General features: G+C 41.9%; 1 protein-coding gene across 3 annotated transcripts in view; it reads right to left on the bottom strand.

Moving 5' to 3' along the window:
* The window catches only part of PATL2 (PAT1 homolog 2), a 115906-nt gene that overhangs the window by 18874 nt on the left and 75557 nt on the right, over positions 1–21475 (bottom strand). For all 3 annotated transcript variants that reach the window (XM_077479942.1, XM_077479943.1, XM_077479945.1), the window contains exons 12-16: positions 19947–20067; positions 8974–9071; positions 7683–7736; positions 6727–6875; positions 1069–1228 (exon numbers count right to left, since the gene is read on the bottom strand). In XM_077479942.1, coding sequence (XP_077336068.1) covers positions 1069–1228; positions 6727–6875; positions 7683–7736; positions 8974–9071; positions 19947–20067 — 582 coding nt within the window. The remainder of the gene's footprint in view (positions 1–1068; positions 1229–6726; positions 6876–7682; positions 7737–8973; positions 9072–19946; positions 20068–21475) is intronic.

Genomic DNA, 21475 nt, shown 5'->3' with positions numbered 1-21475 from the left:
CAAGCATCCGCCACTGGGAAAGCCGGTACAGGAGGGAGCTCGTCCCAGCTCCTACAATCAATAACAGTTAGAGAAAGGACTCCCTGAAGCCACACATCCCTGTAGTCGCTATACAGGGTGTATGAATGGCAACCATAGGCCCTGGGTGGTCAGTTGGGCTTCTAGAGCTTCTATTTAAACCAGGTGTCAACTATAGGCCTATGTGTGAATACTCCAGGCATGAAGGAGTTAATGTCTGCAGTGACCAGGAGGATGCGGATGAAAGGTCTAGGACCGACATTGACGCCTGAGACAGTTCATGGTTTGGACTGAATATGCACGATACCCCGAGAGTGAGACACTATATATATATATATATATATATATATATATATATATATATATATATATATATATATATATATATATATATATATATATATATATATATATATATATATATATATATATATATATATATATATATATATATATCAAGATGGTACTCAGCTGCATGTCGGTCATGTGGAACAAAGCTGGGGACCTGCCTTATGGGGTGGGGTGGGGGGGGGGGAAGGGACAAACCATTTCTCTGGTCAACTTTTCCTTTTATCAGTAGAAGACCGCCTGTAACAGCCACAAACTAGGTTCCACCTACTAATTACATCTTTATACAGTTATTTTTTAGCATCTAGTTTTGTTTACTTTATGAAACTACCTCATAAAAAAATAAAATAAATAAATAAATAAAAAGACTACACAAAATTTAAGTTCGATCAGCATATCTATGGAGCTTTTGCTTGGATTATTATCCTTGGCCTACATTGCACCTTGTAACTAGGGTAAGTTTCTAGCAGAGCCAGTCAAGTCCCTGTTTGGGAGAGCGTTCCTCTTATCTGTACACAAAAGTAGATAATGAGGACAGACAAAAACATAATCACAATTCTAAGTCTTTCCCACTCCAAGCAGGGGAGCCACCGCAAGACTTCTATTGGTAAAGAAAACTTTTAGTACTTGTGCACGCCATATCATAGTATTAATGCTATAACACCCCTTAAGACCACAAGCAGCCAAACCCACCATTTTTACCTTTTCAGTGGTGTCATTCTTTATGAGGTAAGACAAATGCTGTACAACAGTCAAAAGGATTTCCACCGTCTGTTCGCTGTGAAGGAACTGGAGGAGCCGAGCGACCAACTTCTTGCCCTTCCCAACTTGCAGAATTTGCAGAAACTCATCCTCTGACTCACTAAAGAAAATTAAGTTGATTGAATCATGTGATATGTGAGCGCTGAACAGATGCTTACCCTACACTACACTCAGCAGTATTTACTGAAATACATTTTAAGGACCCCCCCCCCCCCCCCCAAAATCAAAATCATAAACCCTTTTCGAGATGGGAACTATAACTCATGCAATAGTTTAGCTGACAATATCTCTAAAGTATTTGCAGTCGATTTGCACTCAATGTAATTCACTATTACTGTAAATCTGATGTGGTTACTACATCAAGGGTATGTCTAGTAAAGCAGGGATCCTGTGCATTTGCACACAGTGGGAAAGAAGAGAGGAAAACGTCCTTACTGAAGAGGAGAAGTGGTGGTGGCTTCAGACTAAGGTGCCACAATAGCAGAGAGCATAATGTAGTGCTACTTTTGTTTAAGAAACATCTGGAGAAAGTCCATGAGCAGGATGAAACACTGGAAGACCTCAATGGTTGGTGTTTATAGGAGGTAAATTAATGGTTTAAAAACCCCACCCAGTTTCCCCCCAACCCACACCCCCCCCCCCCTCAAAACTCCAAAAAGTTAAGAGTTAACATATAAAGTATGAGTTTCAGAAACACCATTCATTAGTCGTATACGTCAGACGTACTGAGCCCCCTTCTCTACACATTATGCTGTCAACAGCGTCATCAGGAAGCCCGTTGGCAGCGAATCACAGAGGCGGGGACATAATACATCTGATGTCACGTCCAGTTTGTTTTGTCCCATGAAAACATGACCGTCATTTACTAAAAGGTGTAAATTTTATAACCAAAGTACACCAAAGAGTATGAAGGTGGGAAATCACCATAATATGAAATATTAAAAACACAGTTCATAATACCAGATTCAATTATAGGACAATCAGAATTCCAATCATGAAACTGCAATGACCACTAGTGGGCAGATGAGAAATTGAAAATTACCGAAACAACCGACCATGAGATAGTAAATATGAGGGGGGAGGTATCAACGCAAACAATGGTACTCCACATTATAAATCAAAAAAACAAACAAACAGACACATTCCTCTCAGGATGGAAACACACACACACACACACACACTTGCTGATACACGCACTGGACGACTGAAAAGGCTGCCGCTGACCACTACCCATATTGCTGGACTTTGCTGCTGGAAGTAACCATTTATACATTGCATCTCACCACTGCTTTGAGAGGGAAGATATTAAGACTAAATATCCTGACTAACTTTTTCGCTCCCAAAATTATAGGGTTATATTTAATTGCTTGTATTTTGATATTCTTATTTACAGTGTGCAGGGCAATTTGCTAAAGATTTCCTACATAGTATATGTTTTATGTTGAAATTGTGTATGGGTAAATTAGGTATAGATTTGTATTGCAGCTAAATTGGCTATTGTTGGTTTCCCCAAGAAAACTGTTTTTGGTCCACCCCACTTTAACAGATTGTGAATTTAGGACCTTTTAAATAGAAAAGTATTTTCATTTTGCTCTTCAAGATATGTTACGCTCTCTCTCTCTCTCTCCTCCGGCTGTGAAGAGTAAGATATTGTCTTAGGCCGCGTACACACGGGCGGACTGTCTGTCCAACTTAGTCCGCTGAAACGTGTTTCAGCGGACAACCCGCTCGTGTGTGGGCTTCAGCGGACTTTTTCAGCGGACAGTCTGGCGGACTAAGTCTTTCGGAATTTCCATAATACAGTCCGTCCAAACTTGGTTTCAGCGGACAGTACGCTCGTGAGTAGGCAAGTTGGACGGACTAAGTATGGCGCATGCTCAGAAAGGATTTACATGGCCGAAGGTTGCATTGCAGTGTATTGGACGTCGTATTTCTAGTCCCGTCGTACGTGCTGTACACGTCATCGCGCAAGCTTTCAGCGGACTGTCTGTTCATCGTGTGTGGTCAAGTCCGTTCATTCAAAAGTAGGACGGACTGTCTGTCGGATTGTCTGACTAACTTAGTTGGCCAGACAATCCGCCCGTGTGTACACGGCCTTAGAAGTGTTCAGGGCTCTTAAACATTTTTAAGCACGGTTGATCACACTTTCATAGTTGGTTGTAGCGGTTCCAGGTTTTGTCTTTGAAATTTAAAAGAAAATTACCTTAATATTGTTTTGAGGTCTTTGATTGTATGAAATATTAATCCTCAGTAATTCCAGTTTTGTATGCAATTGTATAATTACACTTATTTTAATAAATTATATTAAGATTTAATTAGGAGATAGTTATACTTTAGTAAGAAATCACCATAAATAGTATACCACAACAATTTCCCGAGTTCTTTAAGTGTCTGAACAAAAATTCATGTTAGGTTATTTTATAAAGTGCTGTGAATTGGCTGGAGGCACCGTCTATCAACTATTTATAATTCTTTCAATTTTTTTTATTGAAGTTTAAACCATTTATAATTTAGGCACCACCCATTTATAATTTACAACCAAGCCCCTCATTTTAAATATTCCTCATATTTATCAACATGAATTTTATACCACACATGCACAACATTTGGACACAGGGAGCACTGGTTTGATGCAGCACTTGCATGAAGTGTGTGGCATACATTGCATAGGACATTTGAGTACACACCATTTTTGATAATGATGGACCTTTAAAACTATAAGAGTGGTGATATCAGATTGCCAATTATTGGATGTTTTCACAAATTGAGGAAGGTTTGTATGATCTTTTTGGACAAAGTGAACACCTAGTGCTCATTGATTTTGGCTTATGAAACTTACAAAGTTAAGACAACAGGAGATGAACACCACAGGTATTTAAAAAACATGCAAGTTTATCAAGTAGTGTTCTCCCCCCTTCCACATGTTTGAAAAGAGCAGCACACATTAATTACCGTCATGTACTCTGGGATTTGAAGCATACGTTGAGCACAGTCCATTTCAGGAGCAAGCAAGGGAGGGTGTTCCTACATAGTGAGACCATGGGAGGACAAACATAGCCACCCTCTAACAGAAAGATGGATCCCAGAAGAAAAAAAATTTGAAAGAGATTTGAAAGAGGCCAAGAGCAACAACAGTTTTAAACAAGAGCTCGGTATCCCTTAAGACATTCTTATGCCGCGTACACACGATCAAACAAGCGGGTGGAAAAGTCCGGCAAACTCAAGTCCGCTGGACAATCCCCCCCATGTGTAGGCTCCGGCATATTTTTTTGACCCGAAAGTACGGCGGATTTAGAAAGTAGTTTTGCACTCCAATCTTCCCGCTGGACTCGCATTTCGGCAGACAATCCGGCCATGTGTGTGCCAGTCCGCTGTACTTTTGAAATGAGCAGACTTTTCCCGCCCCGGAGAAAAGTCCGCTAATTTCGAGCGGGTCTCCAGGTAGGCGGGGCCCGCGAAGGAGACGTCGCTGGCCCTGCCACCTGGTATGGACTTAAAGGGCCGAAAAAAATTGGCGTGGGGGTCCCCCAGGTCCACATCAGACCCTTGTCCGAGCACGCTACCCGGCCGGCCAGGAAAGGGGGGGGACGAGCGAGCGCCCCCCCCTCCTGAGCCGTACCAGGCCGCGTGCCCTCAACATGGGGGTTGCCTTGGGGAAGGGGGGGCCACGCAGCCCCCCCACCCCAAAGCACCTTATCCCCATGTTGATGAGGACAAGGGCCTCTTCCCGACAACCCTGGCCGTTGGTTGTCGGGGTCTGCGGGTGAGGGGCTTATCCGAATCCGGCAGCCCCCTTTAATAAGGGGGCCCCCGGATACCCCCCTTTCCTGGCCCGGCCGGGTAGCATGCTCGGACAAGGGTCTGATGTGGACCTGGGGGGACCCCCAAGCCAAATTTTTTCCGGCGTTGGGGTTCCCCTTTAAGTCCATACCAGGCGGCAGGGCCAGCGATGTCTCCTTCGCAGGCCCCGCCTACCTGGAGACCCGCTTGAAATTAGCAGACTTTCCTCCGCGTGCGTGGGCGAGTCCGTTCATTTCAAAAGTAGGGCGGATAGTACGTGGACTTAGTACGCCGTATTAGTCCGCTGAAAAAGTGCCGTGTGTGGGCAAGTAGCCCGTTCGGAAAAGTCCGACGGACAGTCTGACGGGAAGTCCGCCAGACTAAGTCCGTCGGATAGACGGCTACGTGTGTACGTGACATTAGAATCGCCTGTACTTGTTAAAACTAGAAAACCAGACCCTGCGTGAAAGTTCTCTTCACCAAGATATCAAAAACGTTCAAGCCCAAATTTAGCATAAAAAAATAAATAAATGAATTTATAGAAGAGAGAACGGATGAGAAGTTAGAAAATAATATACAGGTGTGCTCATTCCAAATTGGAATAGGGGGAGAGGGATAATGGGAATGGGGTGATAAGAAATAAATTTATTTTTGTATGCAATTACAAACTGTATGTTTTTCTCTTTTAATAATTAAATATGAACATTTTAGAATTAAACCACGATGTGAAAACGAAAAAAAAAAAAAAGGAACAATATTTGAACTGCAAAGTTGAAATAAGTCTCTAGTCTCTTGGGAGAATTTCACTGAAGTGAAAAGAAAAAAAGTTAAAAGTTCTGGGGAAGAGTCAGATTATTTATTGCTGTCTATTTTCCAATAGGAACACCAAATTTGAAGACCCAGGGGTCCCCAAGAAATTCCTTTTATTTGCAGGGATTTCCTCTAATTTCCTGTTTTAGTTATTGGACAGGAAGTAAAAATTTCCCAATGGGGAAAGGAGGAAAATATTATAAATGTTATGCTAAAAAAAAAAACCACAAAGATTGTATTAATACTTAACTCAATTTTCTTTTCCTGATGCCTATCCATGGCAGCATACTGAAGCTACCACATATATGGTGTCATGAAGGCACCAGGAAAAAGTTTTAGGTATAGTTCTACCTTAAATCTGGATGACCAAATGACTCAGAGCGTGGTTCTATAGGTCCCTCTACTTTAACCTAAGCAAGCAAATCACTAAAAAGAAAATGTACAACTTTGCAAAAAAAAAATGAAAAATTTGTGCCAAAAAGTTAGGCTGTTGCACACAAGCTAATCTATTTGTCAAAACAATGCCTTGGAATACCAAGACTAGAACATCTGCCTGACGAGGAGCAAAAAAGTCCAATCAGCCTACATAAAAGGCAACTTAAAAGTGGATCCATAAGACAAATTGTCCAAAACAAATTTATACTCTCATAAAACACAGTATATAACAATAACTGAGCAAAAATGCAGTAATATTGCACTTTGAAAGGAAAGTTAGGGCCTGTTCACACAGCAGGCGAGGCGAGGCGTCTCCGACTTGCCTCGCCGCGACCTGCGGCGACCTCAGAGGCGACTTGCAGATGACTTCTGTATAGAAGTCAATGCAAGTCGCCCCGAGGTCGCCCAAAAGTAGTACAGGAACCTTTTTTCTGAGTCGGAGCGACTCGAGTCGCTCCTCTCAGAACTGTTCCATTGTACAGAACGGGGGCGACTTGCGGGAGCGAGGCGAGGCGAGTCGTGTCGCCTCGCATCGCCCGCTGTGTGAACCGGCCCTTAGGGAATCCCACTCACTCTTCACAGCTGCACACGCCAATCTTCAGAGCTTCATAGATGCTTTGAACTTTGTAGCTCTGTTTTTGTTGGTAGCGGATGTGTTGGTCTTCAGGCATATGATGCATTTTTCTCTCGGTCTCTTCCACCTCCAGCAATTTAACAAAGAGCTAAAACAAAGACAAAAAGGACCCTTCTATCAGACATCTATGCATAGCCTATGCAAGGGAGAAAGACTGTTGCCATGAAAGTCAGCCAAATCATTTCAGGATTGCAGGTAAACAGTCGTCAAAAAAATTCAATGCATTTTGGCCATTAGGCCTTAATCATGGCTAATAAGTGACACGAAGCAACTTAAATAGTGTAGACTAAATCCAAATGACGCAAAAAGGAGTGGCGACAATTTATTTCTTTGAAAATAACGCACTATAAGCAATTCAATAGTACATAAAAGTTTACAAAAAGCACAGATCACACAAATAAAGGAACAGCAATATATGCAAACACAGTACATCTTTTGGGTAGTATAGGGGTTTTTTAATAAGACCATACTGAATGGCCATTTCATTCTCATATGGGGGGAAAAAAAAATAAAGAAGGGAGAAGGGAGAAGGGAGAAGGGAGAAGGGAGAAGGGAGAAGGGAGAAGGGAGAAGGGAGAAGGGAGGTTTCCAATAAAGCCAACTTTCAAAAGGCTTGGAAAGATAGGTAAGGGGGCGACAGAAAAGAGACCAAGGGGTTTATAGAGTCTGCCTCATTTTTTTTTCTTTGTTCTGTGTATACGGTTGTTCCAAAGATCTGACTCACTACTCCCGCTGGAAGTATGTTCCAAAAATGTATTACTTTTGCTGCTCTGCATGCCGATAGAGAATCTCCATCTCTAATACATACATATACACATCTCAAATTCCACCACACAGAACACAAACTAGACAGTATAGTCAGCATTTTAAACAAAAATAAGAATTATTGACTAACCTTTTCAATGTGTTTGAGCACCCTGAGCCTCTGGTAACCAAGAGCTTTCATATCCTGAAAGGGAAAAAAAAAAAAAAAAAAAATAAAAAAAAAAAGGCAAAAAAGATAAATATACAAATTCACACTGATCAGTTATTTTAAAGTTCTAAATTAAAGTGCCTCATTCTAAACCCAAGAACAAACCTTTATGATTGACATGTTATTAACTTTTTACTGTCCAGCTTACGCATATTAAATGTCTTGCTCAGCAACCACTTATAGCAAGATCATGGCTGCCGGTGAATGGCCCCCAATATCTCAAAGAGTAACCGTCTCTGCCTAAGGGGCTAGATTGCTCTCCTAGATATAGACAAGGGGCTTCACACACACACACACACACACACACACACACACACACACACACACACACACACACACACACACACACCATTAGAAATGAAGCATTAGAAATGAAGCGGGGGGTGGAACCATGTTCCTGTGTTAGCAGGAAATTGCAAGCACACACGGAACGCATACCTAAACTGACTGCAAAACATGTGCAGCATTGCCACAAGCATCGGAATGAGAGCAATAATTCTAGTGCCACGCTGTAAAGACGTTTAAAACTTCGCTATAGACACTTTTTACAGACATGCTCAAATTTTAAGTCTCGACATGCCTGGAATCAATTTACTTGACTCAACATTTATTTTCCCCCCAAAAAATTGCAACAGCCACCATTTTAATCTCCAGGGTCTCAGCTTTCAGAAAATATATAGTTCGGGGGTTCCATGTAATACATTTTTTTGGAAAAAGCCGATTTTCAACATGTGAAAACTGTAGGCAAACCTTCATATAATCACACTTAAAGACCTTGTTGCCAGACCAGTCCTTTCAAACAATCTTGCCATAATGTGCATTTAATGTATTTTATACATGTTTTATACATGTTATTTACCTGTTAAAGCCTCCCTTGCGCAGACATCCAAAGCTTTAAGACCGCTGCAGGGTGCCACCATCGGCAACAGAGGGGGCTAATTAGAGTGAATGCTACACATGTATGGCTAAAAGCAAACAAGCAGCAGTAAAAACACAACCACTATGTCTGCCGTCAACCCTAAACCTATGGAAAAATTCTTAGAATTACACTAAAGAAAAAAAAAAAAAAGTTTTTAAACAGTGCAACAGAAAATTGGTATAAAAAACAAAAAAACCTAGTAGATTGTAAAAGTAGGCAAAAATAGCTGTTATCTGCCATTCTGAATACAAAGGACATCAGTAAAAACATCTCAAACAAATCTAAAATACTTGCCTCATCTGGCATTACATAGGAAATGGCATCTATAGCTCTCCTGGGGCTATAGCAGGTTGAAACTGCCACCTGTCCAAGAGACCCTTCGAAGTGAACCACTAAAAAAAAAAAATAAAATAAAAAAAAAAAAAACTTTCAGATGTACAATCAAAACCTCTTTAAGCTGTCTTTTGGCTATCATACACACTCGTAAACCCAAAAAAAGTAATATATTGTACCTTAAATTGGCCAAAAATTTATCAAAACTCTACCGGGTCAGCAGCAGCGACCAGCCCCATTGTGCTTGGCGTGTGGCTGCCCCTGCTTGAAGCCATTTGATCAACTTCTGTCAAAGGGGCACATTGGAAATCTTTTCTTAAACAGTGGCTACAGCCAATCAGCTGCAGTTGCTAGTCAGCAACTGGTGCCGTTAATAAAATTTAACCACTTGCTGACCATCCGCTGCAGTTGTACTGCGGCGTAATGACACGGTTGGGCAAAACGACATTATGCTGCAATGTTGCTTCGCCCTGGGGCCACTAGGTGGCGCATGTGCACCACTGGAGATGCGCGTGCCCCTTGCTCTCCCACGGAGCTGATGAGAGTGCCCGGTGGTCGCAATCACCACCGGGCTCCCGCAATCGCTCGGGGCACACGGAGAACCGGGATCTGTGTGTGTAAACACAGTTTCTGGTTCTGAGGGGAGAAGTGACAGATCGTCTGTTCAGAGTATGAACAGCAATCTCTCTTCCCCTGCACTGTCCACTCCCCCTTCAGTTAGAAACACACAATAGGGAACACATTAACCCCTCGGTTGCACTCTATTGGTTAACCCCTTCACTGCCATTGACATTTTTATAGCACCAATTTCTGTAAAAATGCCAATGGTCCCAAAAATGTGTCAAAACTGTCCGACGTGTCTGCCATAACATTGCAGTCCTGATAAAAAAATAAAAAATAAAAATGGCATAAAACTATGCCCCATTTTGTAGACACTATAACTTTTGTGCAAACCAATCAATATACGCTTATTGCAATTTATTTATTTTTAACAAAAATATGAAGAATACATATTGGCCTAAACTGAGGGGAAAAACCAACATGCATTTCTCAAAATTGTCGTTTTTTTTTGTTTATAGCGCAAAAAATAAAAACCGCAGAGTTGACCAAATACTACGAAAAGAATGCTCTATTTGTGGGAAAAAAAAAAAATAGGACCGTGCAATTGTCAGTTAAACCGACGCAGTGCCAAATTTGCAAAAAGTGCTCTGGTCAGGAAGGGGTTTATGTCTGAGTGGGGATTTCACCATCAACCTGGTTTATGTAGAATAAAGAATCTTGTGCATGAAAGTGTATGGCCAAGCTTTATCCAGTTAGATGCGGTGGCTGCATTACTCTTTTTTGAAGAGATATGAGATTTTAGTTCAGCACATACAGTCAGGTCCATAAATACTGGGACATCAACACAATTCAAATTTTGTCTCTATACACCACCACAATGGATTTAAAATAAAATCAACAAGATGTGCTTTAACAGCAGACTTTCAGCTTTGATTTGAGGGCATTTACATCCAAATCAGGTGAACTGTGTAGGAATTGCAACAGTTTGTATATGTGCCTCCCACTTTTTAAGGGACTAAAAGTAAATGGGACAATTGGCTGCTCAGCTGTTCCATGGCCAGGTGTGTGTTATTCCCTCATTATCCCATTTACAAGGAGCAGATAAAAGGTCCAGAGTTAATTTCAAGTGTTCCATTTGCATTTGGATTCTGTTGCTGTCAACTCTCAATACGAGATCCAAAGAGCTGTCAATATCAGTGAAGCAAGCCATCACTAGGCTGGAAAAAACAAAACAAAAACAAACCCATCAGAGATATCAAAAACATTAGGTGTGGCCAAATCAACTGTTTGAAACATCTTTAAAAAGAAATCACACCGGTGAGCTCAGCAACACCAAAAGACCCGGAAGACCACAGAAAACAACTGTGGTGGCTGACCAAAGAATTCTTTCCCTGGTGAAGAAAACACACTTCACAACAGGTGGCCAGATCAAGAACACTCTCCAGGAGGTAGGTGTATGTGTGTCAAAGTCATCAATCAAGAGAAGACTTCATAGTGGATACAGAGGGTTCACCAGAAGGTGTAAACCATTGGTGAGCCTCAAAAACAGAAAGGCCAGATTAGAGTTTGCCAAACATCTAAAAAAAGCCTTGACAGTTCTGGAAAAACATCCTTTGGACAGATGAGACCAAGATCAACTTGTAGCAGAGTGATGGGAAGAGTAGAGTATGGAGAAGGAAAGGAACTGCTCATGATCCAAAGCATACCACCTCATCAGTGAAGCATGGTGGTGGTAGTATCATGGTGTGGGCATGTATGGCTGCCAGTGGAACTGGTTCTCGTATTTATTGTTAATGTGACTGCTGAGAAAAGCAGCAGGATAAATTCTGAAGTGTTTCAGGCAATATTATCTGCTCATATTCAGCAAAATGCTTCAGAACTCATTGGACGGCGCTTCACAGTGCAGATGGACAATGACCCGAAGCATACTGCGAAAGCAACCAAAGAGCTTAAGGGCAAGAAGTGAAATTTTATGCAATGGCCAAGTCAATCACCTGACCTGAATTCGATTGAGCATGCATTTCACTTGCTGAAAACAAAACTGAAGGGAAAATGCCCCAAGAACAAGCAGGAACTGAAGACAGTTGCAGTAGAGGCCTGGCAGATCACCACCAGGGATGAAACCCAGCATCTGGTCATGTCTATGCGTTCCAGACTTCAGGCTGTAATTGACTGCAAAGGATTTGCAAGCAAGTATTAAAAAGTGAACGTTTGATGGATGATTGCTAATCTGTTCCATTACCTTTGGTCACTTAAAAAGTGGGAGGTACATATACAAACTATTGCAATTCCTACATTTCACCTGATTTGGATGTAAATGCCCTCAAATTAAAGCTTAAAGTCTGCAGTTAAAGCAAGTCTTGTTCGTTTCAAATCCATTCTGGTGGTGTATAGAGCCAAAAGAAATTAGAATTTAGTCGATGTCCCAATATTTATGGACCTGACTGTAAATGTTACAAGGACACTGGATTTTTGGCTGGTCAACAGGGATGTCTGTACATACAGAACAATTTCTAAGCTCAAAAAACAAACAAAAAAAACACAAACTAATGCAGCTATTACTTCTAAGGACTGGTACAATGGACTAGATTTGATTCTTGAGTTAAGATATAGTCTAAAGAAAGGGTCTCTAAACTATGGCCCTCCAGTTGTTCAGAAACTACAATTCCTATCATGCCCAGTCATGTCTTAATGTCAGAGTTTTAAAATGCCTCAAGGGACGTGTAGTTCTGCAACAGGTAGGGACCGTAGTTTGGAGATCCCTGGTCTAATGTATAAGCCCTAACTGACGTACTATAAACAGCAGCCAGGTCTTACAAATAAATTTTTTGTGAACATCTGTTGCTTTTGAGCACGGGGGGGGGGGGGTAAGGGTTTGGTTTCTTTTGGTTAAGGTTTTGCAACAATGGATGTAGGGCTTTTCTTAGTACTGGTTTTATTGTGGGGACAAGTGTGGACCAAGACTTTTCAATATTCAATATATTATTGATAAGCTAAATTCGGAAAAATTAGAAACAATTCATCAGCCACTTCCTATAACAGAAGTGCCTGAACAATGACCTTAATGGCAGGATCACCCTGGTATTTTAATGGAGGCTGCAGACTTAAATATATTTAAAAAAACTAAAGCTATCCCACAACCCTTAAAAAGTGAAAAAAAATAAAATACACACAAGGAAGGTTTACAAACTTGCCTCCACTGTGAAGTTTGTTTTGCACAGTGTAGCCCCGAACCTAGTCTTCTGGGGTCCCACAGCGGCACTCAGCTCCTCCTCGCATCGTATAACCCCCCTGAAAGAAGCGCTCGAGTCCAGCATTTGCATGCATAGACACAGAATTCCAGATTCGACCCCTCCCCCAGCACCATCATTGGATTTGATTGACAGCACTGGTAGCCAATGGCTGCGCCGATATCAATCTATCCAATCAAAAGCCAAAAACTGATGCATTAAGGTGAAAAAACACAAGGGTTTACAACCCCTTTAAGTCTCAAAATACCACATCATCCTCTTCACGCCTCCCAAGAACTCCTGCTCTCTAGCTTGCTAGTCACCTCCAGGGACTTCTCCCGAGCCTCTTCCCAGCCTTTGGAATTCCCTGCACAATCTGTCCCACCATCGCTAACTCTATCCACTTTTAGGCGATCTTGGAAAACTTCCCTTCAGAGAAGCATATCCTGCCATCTAACTACTTTTTTTCTTCATCAGCTCACCCCCTCCAGTTATTACCTTTATGTATCATTTGGCCTAGATTGTAAGCTCTAACCAGTAAGGACCTCTGATTCCTCCTGTATTGAATTGTATTGTTTGTATTGTTTGCCCTAGCATCGTAAAGTGCTCTGCAAACTGTTGCCGCTGTATAAATCCTGTATTATAGTGATTTTACACCCACAAGTAAAGCCAATGAGGTTAGCTTTTTTTTTTTTTACATCTACTTAAAATCCTAAAAACCAACATGAGGTAATCCTAATATGGTTAGTCTTATTTGCCCCATAGAGAAGTCTATATAAAAAAGTTGACCCAGCACAATTTTTTATACAACATACTTCTGCATAGTTGTACCATGGTGCATTGCGTTAATAATAATTTTGAAACATAACACTGTTATCTATGGAGTATCTATGGAGTAGCCGGATGGAAACAGACGACCTAAAAAAAAAAACACACACCATCAATAGAAACCATAGTGTGTCACAGTAGTGTATTCTGCCCCACTTCAAATCACTCCCCACAGTAATATCCTTTGTCACCCCCTCCCCTCCCCTCCCCCACACACGGTAGTGTCCTCTGACATATTCCCCCCCAATTAACAGAGAAAGAGGTGTCCCCAAAAGTGGACCATCCCATACATTCATATGTGGAGAGGTCCCCCAAAGGTGGTTGGGATTGTGAAGGCAACTATGTATGGGTACAAAAACCAAGTTTATGGTAACATAATTTATTACATATTATAATAAAAAGTCAATGTATGTATAATGCAAATGACTAGTTAAGAACAATATCAAAACAAACAGCAAGTACAAAACAACAATGATGCAGTCTCCTAAATCGAGATTAGGACTGACGCGTTTCAGGATCTTATCCTTTCTTGAGGTGCAATCCCTTATGAAGAACAGTGTACATCTGGTGTCAAAAAGAAGTAGATTCACTGCTGGATGTCAACCGAGAGTGGAAGGAACAATTCCAAACGTCAGGTTAAGGCAGTCCCTTGGGATCAGGTATTGATTGGTAACCCTGGATTCAAATGCTAAATGCCAAAAGGCAGCCAAATCAAGATGTTTTGTTTGCAGGAAACCCACAAAAGAACATGCAATTGTTCAAAGGAAGCTATAGTAGTGCCCAAGAAGTGGCATTAACAGCGTATAAGGAGATCCTTTAATCCAGGAACAGCAGCATCAACAGTAGCGTCCGGCGCCTTCCCACTGTAGTGCCTTCTGCTCCCCAATAGCAGGGTCCTCTGTGTGCGCCCCCATACACACACACACACACACAGCAGGGTCCTCCATCACCCTACAGTAGTGCTCTCTCCCCCCCCCCCCCCCCACTAGAGCCAGATTAAAGTTATCATGGGCCTGGTGTTAAGGATTTTGGTGGGCCTTTTTTGTAAATAAAAAAATATATATTTACAAACTGCTCATTCACACTGTATGTGAGCCCTTCATTTTTTGTAATTAGATCTTTGCTTTCTTTTAAATATTTTTTACGTTTATTTGTTCCAGGGGAACAAGCAGTTTTTAATTTAATTTGTTATTTTATTTTTTACATTTTTTAATTTTATTTACAATTTAATCGTTTATTTTTTTCACAATTTTTTTTGTGGGGGCAGTGGATTGTTTCAGTCATTTGTTATTTTTATTATATTTTTTGTTTTTTGGATTTTATTTAAGTTTATTACAACATTTTTTACCAGTCCTGTTGGAGGGCTTTGAGATTTTAGGGGTGTAAACAGACCCCTGAAGCATCACTTTTGAGACAGAAAGGGGCTGCGGACACATTCTCCAGTCCTTTTCTGTACGCTCAGCTGTACTGCAGATAAATGAACAAGAGACAGAGGTTCCTGTCAAATTATAAAATGAAGCATAGTAAACAGTGATTGGTATGGTTCATTGACTATGTTCAGACATCAAAGGGGACAGTAAATGACATATATACAGGCCCCTTCCCCGCTCTCCACCTTGACACATCCCCTGCAGCAGCCGGAGGGAGAAGAGAGGGGGGGAGCTGGCAGCGCTGCAGGGGGATGAGGGGAGCTGGGGGAGTGCACCGACAGGCTTCAGAGCAGGGGGAATATGATAAACAGTCGGGGGTTATTGGTGTGGCATGGGGGGGGGGTGGAGACTTTTACAAGCACCGATCTCCCTCTATGGCTCTCCATGAAGCAGCTGAAAGCGGCAGGGAGGAGAAGTGGCTTTCAGCTGCTTCATTGAGAGCTATAGAGGGAAAAATCAGTGCTTGTAAATACTCCCCTGCCACACGGATTAGGCAATTACAATACTTTCAGATTCCCTCTGCTGCAGGAGGTACCAGGAGCCTCTCATGGATTGCCATACTGGCCCCAGGCCCCAAGTCATTCTGCAGCTGCTGGCCCTAGAGTAGAGTACGGTAGGGGCCTGGAGCTGCAGCTCCAATAGCCCCTACGTTAATATAGTGGTTTATTTGTCGCCCCCTGTTAGAAGTTTTTGAGGTAATTAATATTTTAAAGTGATAAGGGTTTCTGAAAATATATGTAAGTTATATGTTCCGTGGTAAGTGATGGTTTCTGAAGGTCACACAACAGCAGATCATATAGGGAGGAGGGGATTTGCTGAGTAGGTATTTATATTTTTGAGTTACTATGTCAGAACAATGGGTGGAGTTATGCTACTTATCTATAGACTGAACCATATTGGGTATATATGCAAATGTGGGTGTTATTAGGATATGCTGACATAACATCTTGAAACAGTATAAGAATGGACTAGGATTATGGGAAAAGGAGGATCGGTGGGAAGAGAAAGGATTCTACACTTTGGAGAATGTAGATCAGATGACCCTATCCTCCTTCTGAAGCCATCACCATGCCATATGTTACCAGATGTCAATCTTGTCTTTGCTTGTCTTTCTGAATAATAAACGAACTATTGGACGAACGAAGGATTCTTCAATTTCTACTCCTGAAAGTATGTTTGAAATGCCTTGAAGGAAGACAGACTTTACTGATTCACATATTACACAAAGACTTTGCTATTGATTAAGAAACGCCCCTGTGAGTGAGTATGTAGAGTTGTATCTACACTACATTACATTTTACTATTCTACATTCACTTTTAACACCCCCTAAAGTAGTGTTGACAGCTCTCAGAGTAGGTAACCCTCTACTACCTTACAGAGGCTGTACATCAGTGGAGTGAGAGGCAGCACAGTGCATGATAGAGGGCGGGACCGGGAGCTGGTTTAGTTAACCTCTTAGGTTAACAAGCCAATGATTGGTTGCTAGGCGCTCTTGGCAACCAATCACCTGCTGGTTAACTTGCAAAGTTAACTAAAGCAGCCACCATGCTCTCTTCTTCCATCCAGCAAAGTTTTGCATCAATCTGCTCTCCACACAGTTCTGATCCTGATCTGTCAGCTTCCTGCAATTGACCAGTAGATCACAATTGATGGGTTGCCAGCCCCGAACACATGTCCATTTATACCCACCTCCCCATAGAGAATGGGTGGTGCTGCAAAAATAAATAAATTAAATAAAAACACCCACGGACAGACGGAAGGGATCAGTCCACTTATGTGAAAGGGGCAAGAGTAAGGCTAAATTTTGTTTTTGGCTGTGCTGTACTCAGTGGAATAGCAAATCGTTTTTGGTCTGATCAGGTTTCACCAAGCTTTGTCGTTGCTCCTGCCTTCCTCTAGAAAGAAGCTTCCATAAATCGCTCAGAGGGCCAACCACAGATAACCTTCAATCCTGAAAGGAGGCACCTATAAAAAAGGTGGCTGGGGAGAAGATACAATGTTTGGGAAGCCTGTTCAGCATTCTTATCCTAGAGCTGTTGCTCCCGAGATGCAGCCTGTACATTGGAGTTACGATTTGGGCCTGGGCATGTGCTTGGCTGAGGACCTAAAGATCTGATTGAGAGACACTTGCTGGAGGGCAGGGGCGGACTGACCATTCACCCACTTAGGCACTGCCTGAGAGCCCCAGGCCACTAGGGGGCCCATCAGGGTTGCCAGCCTCAGTAAAATTAGGGACAGTATGTAAGAATCTGTGTTTTTGTTTAATATCTGTCTCTGAAATGTCCCTTTCCGACATCCTTTTGGTCTAAAAACCCAGAGATTATAGCTGCCCCACCTCTCCAGTACCTTCTTAGCCAATAGAAACATCGGTGTAACATCTGTATACTGTGTGATTGTATACCGTGTGGCCCCATAATTTGATTGCCTGGGGGCCCCATAATCTCCTATTGCCCGGGGGCCCAATGAGTTGTCAGTCCGCCCCTGGGAGGTTATCACCTGCAGAGACTGATCTGGAGAGGGATCCTTTACTTCCTCACTGAAGAATTTCGCATGGAGCCTGGGTGGCAGACAGCTGTCCTTGGGCTTGGATTAAGACTTTGCTTATGGATCCCAGGTGTGCGCATGTGCTGGGGGATCCAAGTGCCAGAGGTTGCTTTAAAGCAGGGGTCTCAAACTGGCAGCACTCCGGCTATTGCAGAACTACAAGTCCCATGAGGCATTGCAAAGCTGACAGCTACAGGCATGACTCCCACAGGCAGAGGCATGATGGGACTTTTAGTTCAACAACAGCTTGAGGGCCACCAGTTTAGGACCCCTGCTTTAAGGACTGGGACTGCTTGCATAGAGTTTAAGATTAGCTGGCCAATCCCTCTTAACCCAGCAGTAAAGGCTGTTACAAGGGGATTTTGTCTAAAGTTTGCACTCACGCATCCACAAAATCCCCAATAATGAGACAGCGTTGGTGTGTATGGAACGGTGACAGGCTCTGAACTAGCAAGGAAAACCTGAGTTCTCACAGCAGCGGGGCAAGTGGCACACAAAGTTAGACAGGTTTATAAGCAGGAATAGGGGGAAAACACTGTGCTAGAATCAAATGTACATAAAAAGCACAGCAGCCAACACTTAAACAAACAAAGTTCAACAAACAAAAAGTAAAAAATAGTGTAGCGCTTCTAAAGTGATAAATTAATCTAAGGGGATGCGTTGTGGTTGCCATGGTCACGTTGCTACTCGACGTTCGTTGCGACGTGACGTGTCTATGTTTCCTCCTCTGCCTGTTCCGGGTGTAGTGAGGCCTCTATGGCGCATGACGCGACGTAATTACGTCTTGCGCTACGACGCATGCGCATTGCCGCCATGCTTCCGATCGTTTTGATTGGCCGTGATGCCGCTCGCCACGCTCCGTGGCGGGTGACGTACATCGTGCGGCAAATGGCGCCAAATTCTGACGCCCTTCCCCTCTTCCACATCCTACGCCTATGCGTGCACCTCCCATCTCAAGGACGCATGTCCTTCTTAGCCCCTCCCATGTTTGGTCACGCGATGTACACATTCGGGGATTGGTGGGGGTTTCTCAGTCGCATTACACGTCACCACGTTTCCCTATCACCTGACCGGACTCTCGTACAATAGGACACCATGCAGTAACAGTTACCATGACTACACAGATACATCCTTTGGCTGTATACCGCTAGTAAATTAGCAATATACATCTAACCAGCACAATGATCGATCGTCATTAGACATTACCACCTTTACCTGCTAAGATCTATTGTGATACAACATAAATGGGAACAAGTCTCTTCAGGTGATGGCTTTATAATACACTTTATACAGTAACGATATTATATGGTTGGCTATACCACACGAGTGTTAGATGCAATCTTGCATAGGTTTTATCTGTTTACTGGCCCTCCCTGGAGGTTTGAGGAGGTCTAGATTAACATATGTGATCTATTTATGATTACGGTTGTTTATTAATTTCTTACTGTTATCAAATTCAATGTAACTGCTTTTATTAGTAGGAGGGTTATACTTTGGATGATATTTGCATTTGGTTATTATGTTTGAACATGTCTATCCTGAATTGACCAGACTGTTTATTTCATCTGTTAAGGGGTTGTCCGAGACACGAGCCTCCGCCCCCTTGTAGGCGGAACTGTTTTAGACATCCTATATATTTGTTAGCAATGTGGTGGGCCCCAACATGCCCCTGCCGAAGACATATGTGTCGAAACACGTCGGGCTAGCTGTTGGCACCCCACATTGCTTTTACTTTTACTTTTACCTTATTGCTTTGTGATCACTAAGTCATTAGTTACTTTTTTGACTTTTAATAAATTACCATTTTTTATCGCCTGACCCGCACCATGTGGAGCTCTTTCTTCCTTTTTTCTTTTTTGGTCTAAACCCTTAAAACACCTTCCCCTTCACCTTGGGGCATTTGGAGTATCGGTGTGCAGTGGGCCATATCTGAGTTGGATTTCCAAACCATTCTGAAGTTCCATCGGTGAGATTCATCATTGGGCATACGGTCTTTTGGAGTTTCCCCACCAGGCTGACGGACCTCCTTCGATCCACTCCTCGGTCCCAGATTGTGACCCCAAGCTTTATTGACTCAACTGTCATACGACTGTGTGAGTCCAACAGATTTGGTAAGAAGTATCCATCTATTTCTCCTAATGTTTCCAGACAAGCTGATGTACATGGACATATTCGTTTAATAGGATTTGCCTCTTATTTTAATACGGTCTGACCATCTTTGTGCCAGCTCTTCCACGGAAGCTTATACCCACTCTTTGGACTTTATTTTGCTCATTTATAATATTTATATGATCTTTGCTATATGATCATTCTTTTAACACAGGTTTATAAGCACCTTACCAGATTCATAGGTCTCCGCTTTCTGGATATAGGGCGTAACAAGTTTAGGGGGTTCCTTCTTTTTTCGTTCACCCAAAAATTCTTCCTCAGCCAACCGCCGCTCCAGTCTCTCGTAGTAGGTCTGCATAAAAATAAAAAAATATATATATATGTTCCAAGATTTTAACCATATCTTATTTTGCCATGTGGGCATTTGTAAGACAACCATAGCAGGCCACAGAATGTGTTTATTAAAGTAGATCTAAACCCCTAAAAATTTTCTAAATAAAAACTGCAGTAAATCAGTCCTTTGATATAATGGCTGAAGTCAAAAAAAAAAAAAAAAAAAAAAAGGATATGTTCCCCTTTAAACAAAAAAATAAATGCACTCTTTTTGCAGGTAAAAATTATTATATATATATATATATATATATATATATATATATATATATATATATATATATATATATATATATATATATATATATATATATATATATATATATACATACACACACATACATATACACATATATACATATACATACACATACACATACACACACACACACACACACACACACACACACACACACACACACACCATTTTGTTTTAGGAGCCTGGACAGCAGTGCACCAGCAAACGCCAAACCGCTAGTGCCATGTAGGTTTCCCGTAGACTGTCAGTTAAATCTACAGGGGGTTTTGCTGGGTGGGACAAAGACCAGGGGCTTCTGCCTGAAGGTATTCTTGATAACCCCTCCCACATTTTAAGGGAAGTCCAGCTCAGGGGGGGGGGGAGCGGGTTAGGCTCACTTGCTGGTTGCTACCTGGCTGGGCTGTGGCCTGTTCTAGCGTTGTCTGGAGGGCATCAGTGACAGCACACAAGTCTAGGCTGAGAGCTCACTTCAGCTGGCTGTGGAGTATGTGCTTGACATGTGCAATTCTTTTAGTTCCAAATTCATTTAAAACTAATGTAGACAAAATTTGTTAAATCGAAAATCCAGAGAGAATGAAAATCTGAAATAACTTAATTACTATTAAATTCTGGGTATTGGAATTTCCTTTCAAATTTGGCTTTTAGTGAACGTAACTGTAATGGAACATCCCACACTCCGCTTGAGTTCTTCCATCTATATATTGCTTCCGAAGTCCTGAAACTCAAGTCCAATGGTTCTGGCTACAGTAACCCCCAAGAACCAGACAAAACCAGTCTTGGAGTACATCAGGAATAACCTTTTTTATTTGAGAGCTCAAAAAAAAAAAAAAAAAAAAAAAAAAAAAAAAAAAATTACTAGAGATATATATCGCTATCAGGATGACAATACAAACTGTAACTAGAAACCAAACGAGCTAATTATCTAATCCTTTAGACAGCCTAGGAGACCAAGTGACATGACCTTTTAGGACAGACTTGCCGTATTTTAGCTCAGAAAACACAACCAACATTATAAATCAACACAAACTCCTTCATACAATAGCAAGGTTAATTACAATTAACAATACCAACAGTAATCCAACACCTCCCCGGCCTAGTAGGCAACAAACTA

Source organism: Lithobates pipiens, unplaced genomic scaffold, assembly GCF_037356315.1.
Source record: "Lithobates pipiens isolate NorthernLeopardFrog02 unplaced genomic scaffold, aLitPip1_a1.2 Scaffold_16, whole genome shotgun sequence".
NCBI lineage: Eukaryota > Metazoa > Chordata > Amphibia > Anura > Ranidae > Lithobates > Lithobates pipiens.
Note: the sequence above shows the minus strand (reverse complement) of the source record. Positions and strands in the feature narration are given on the sequence as shown.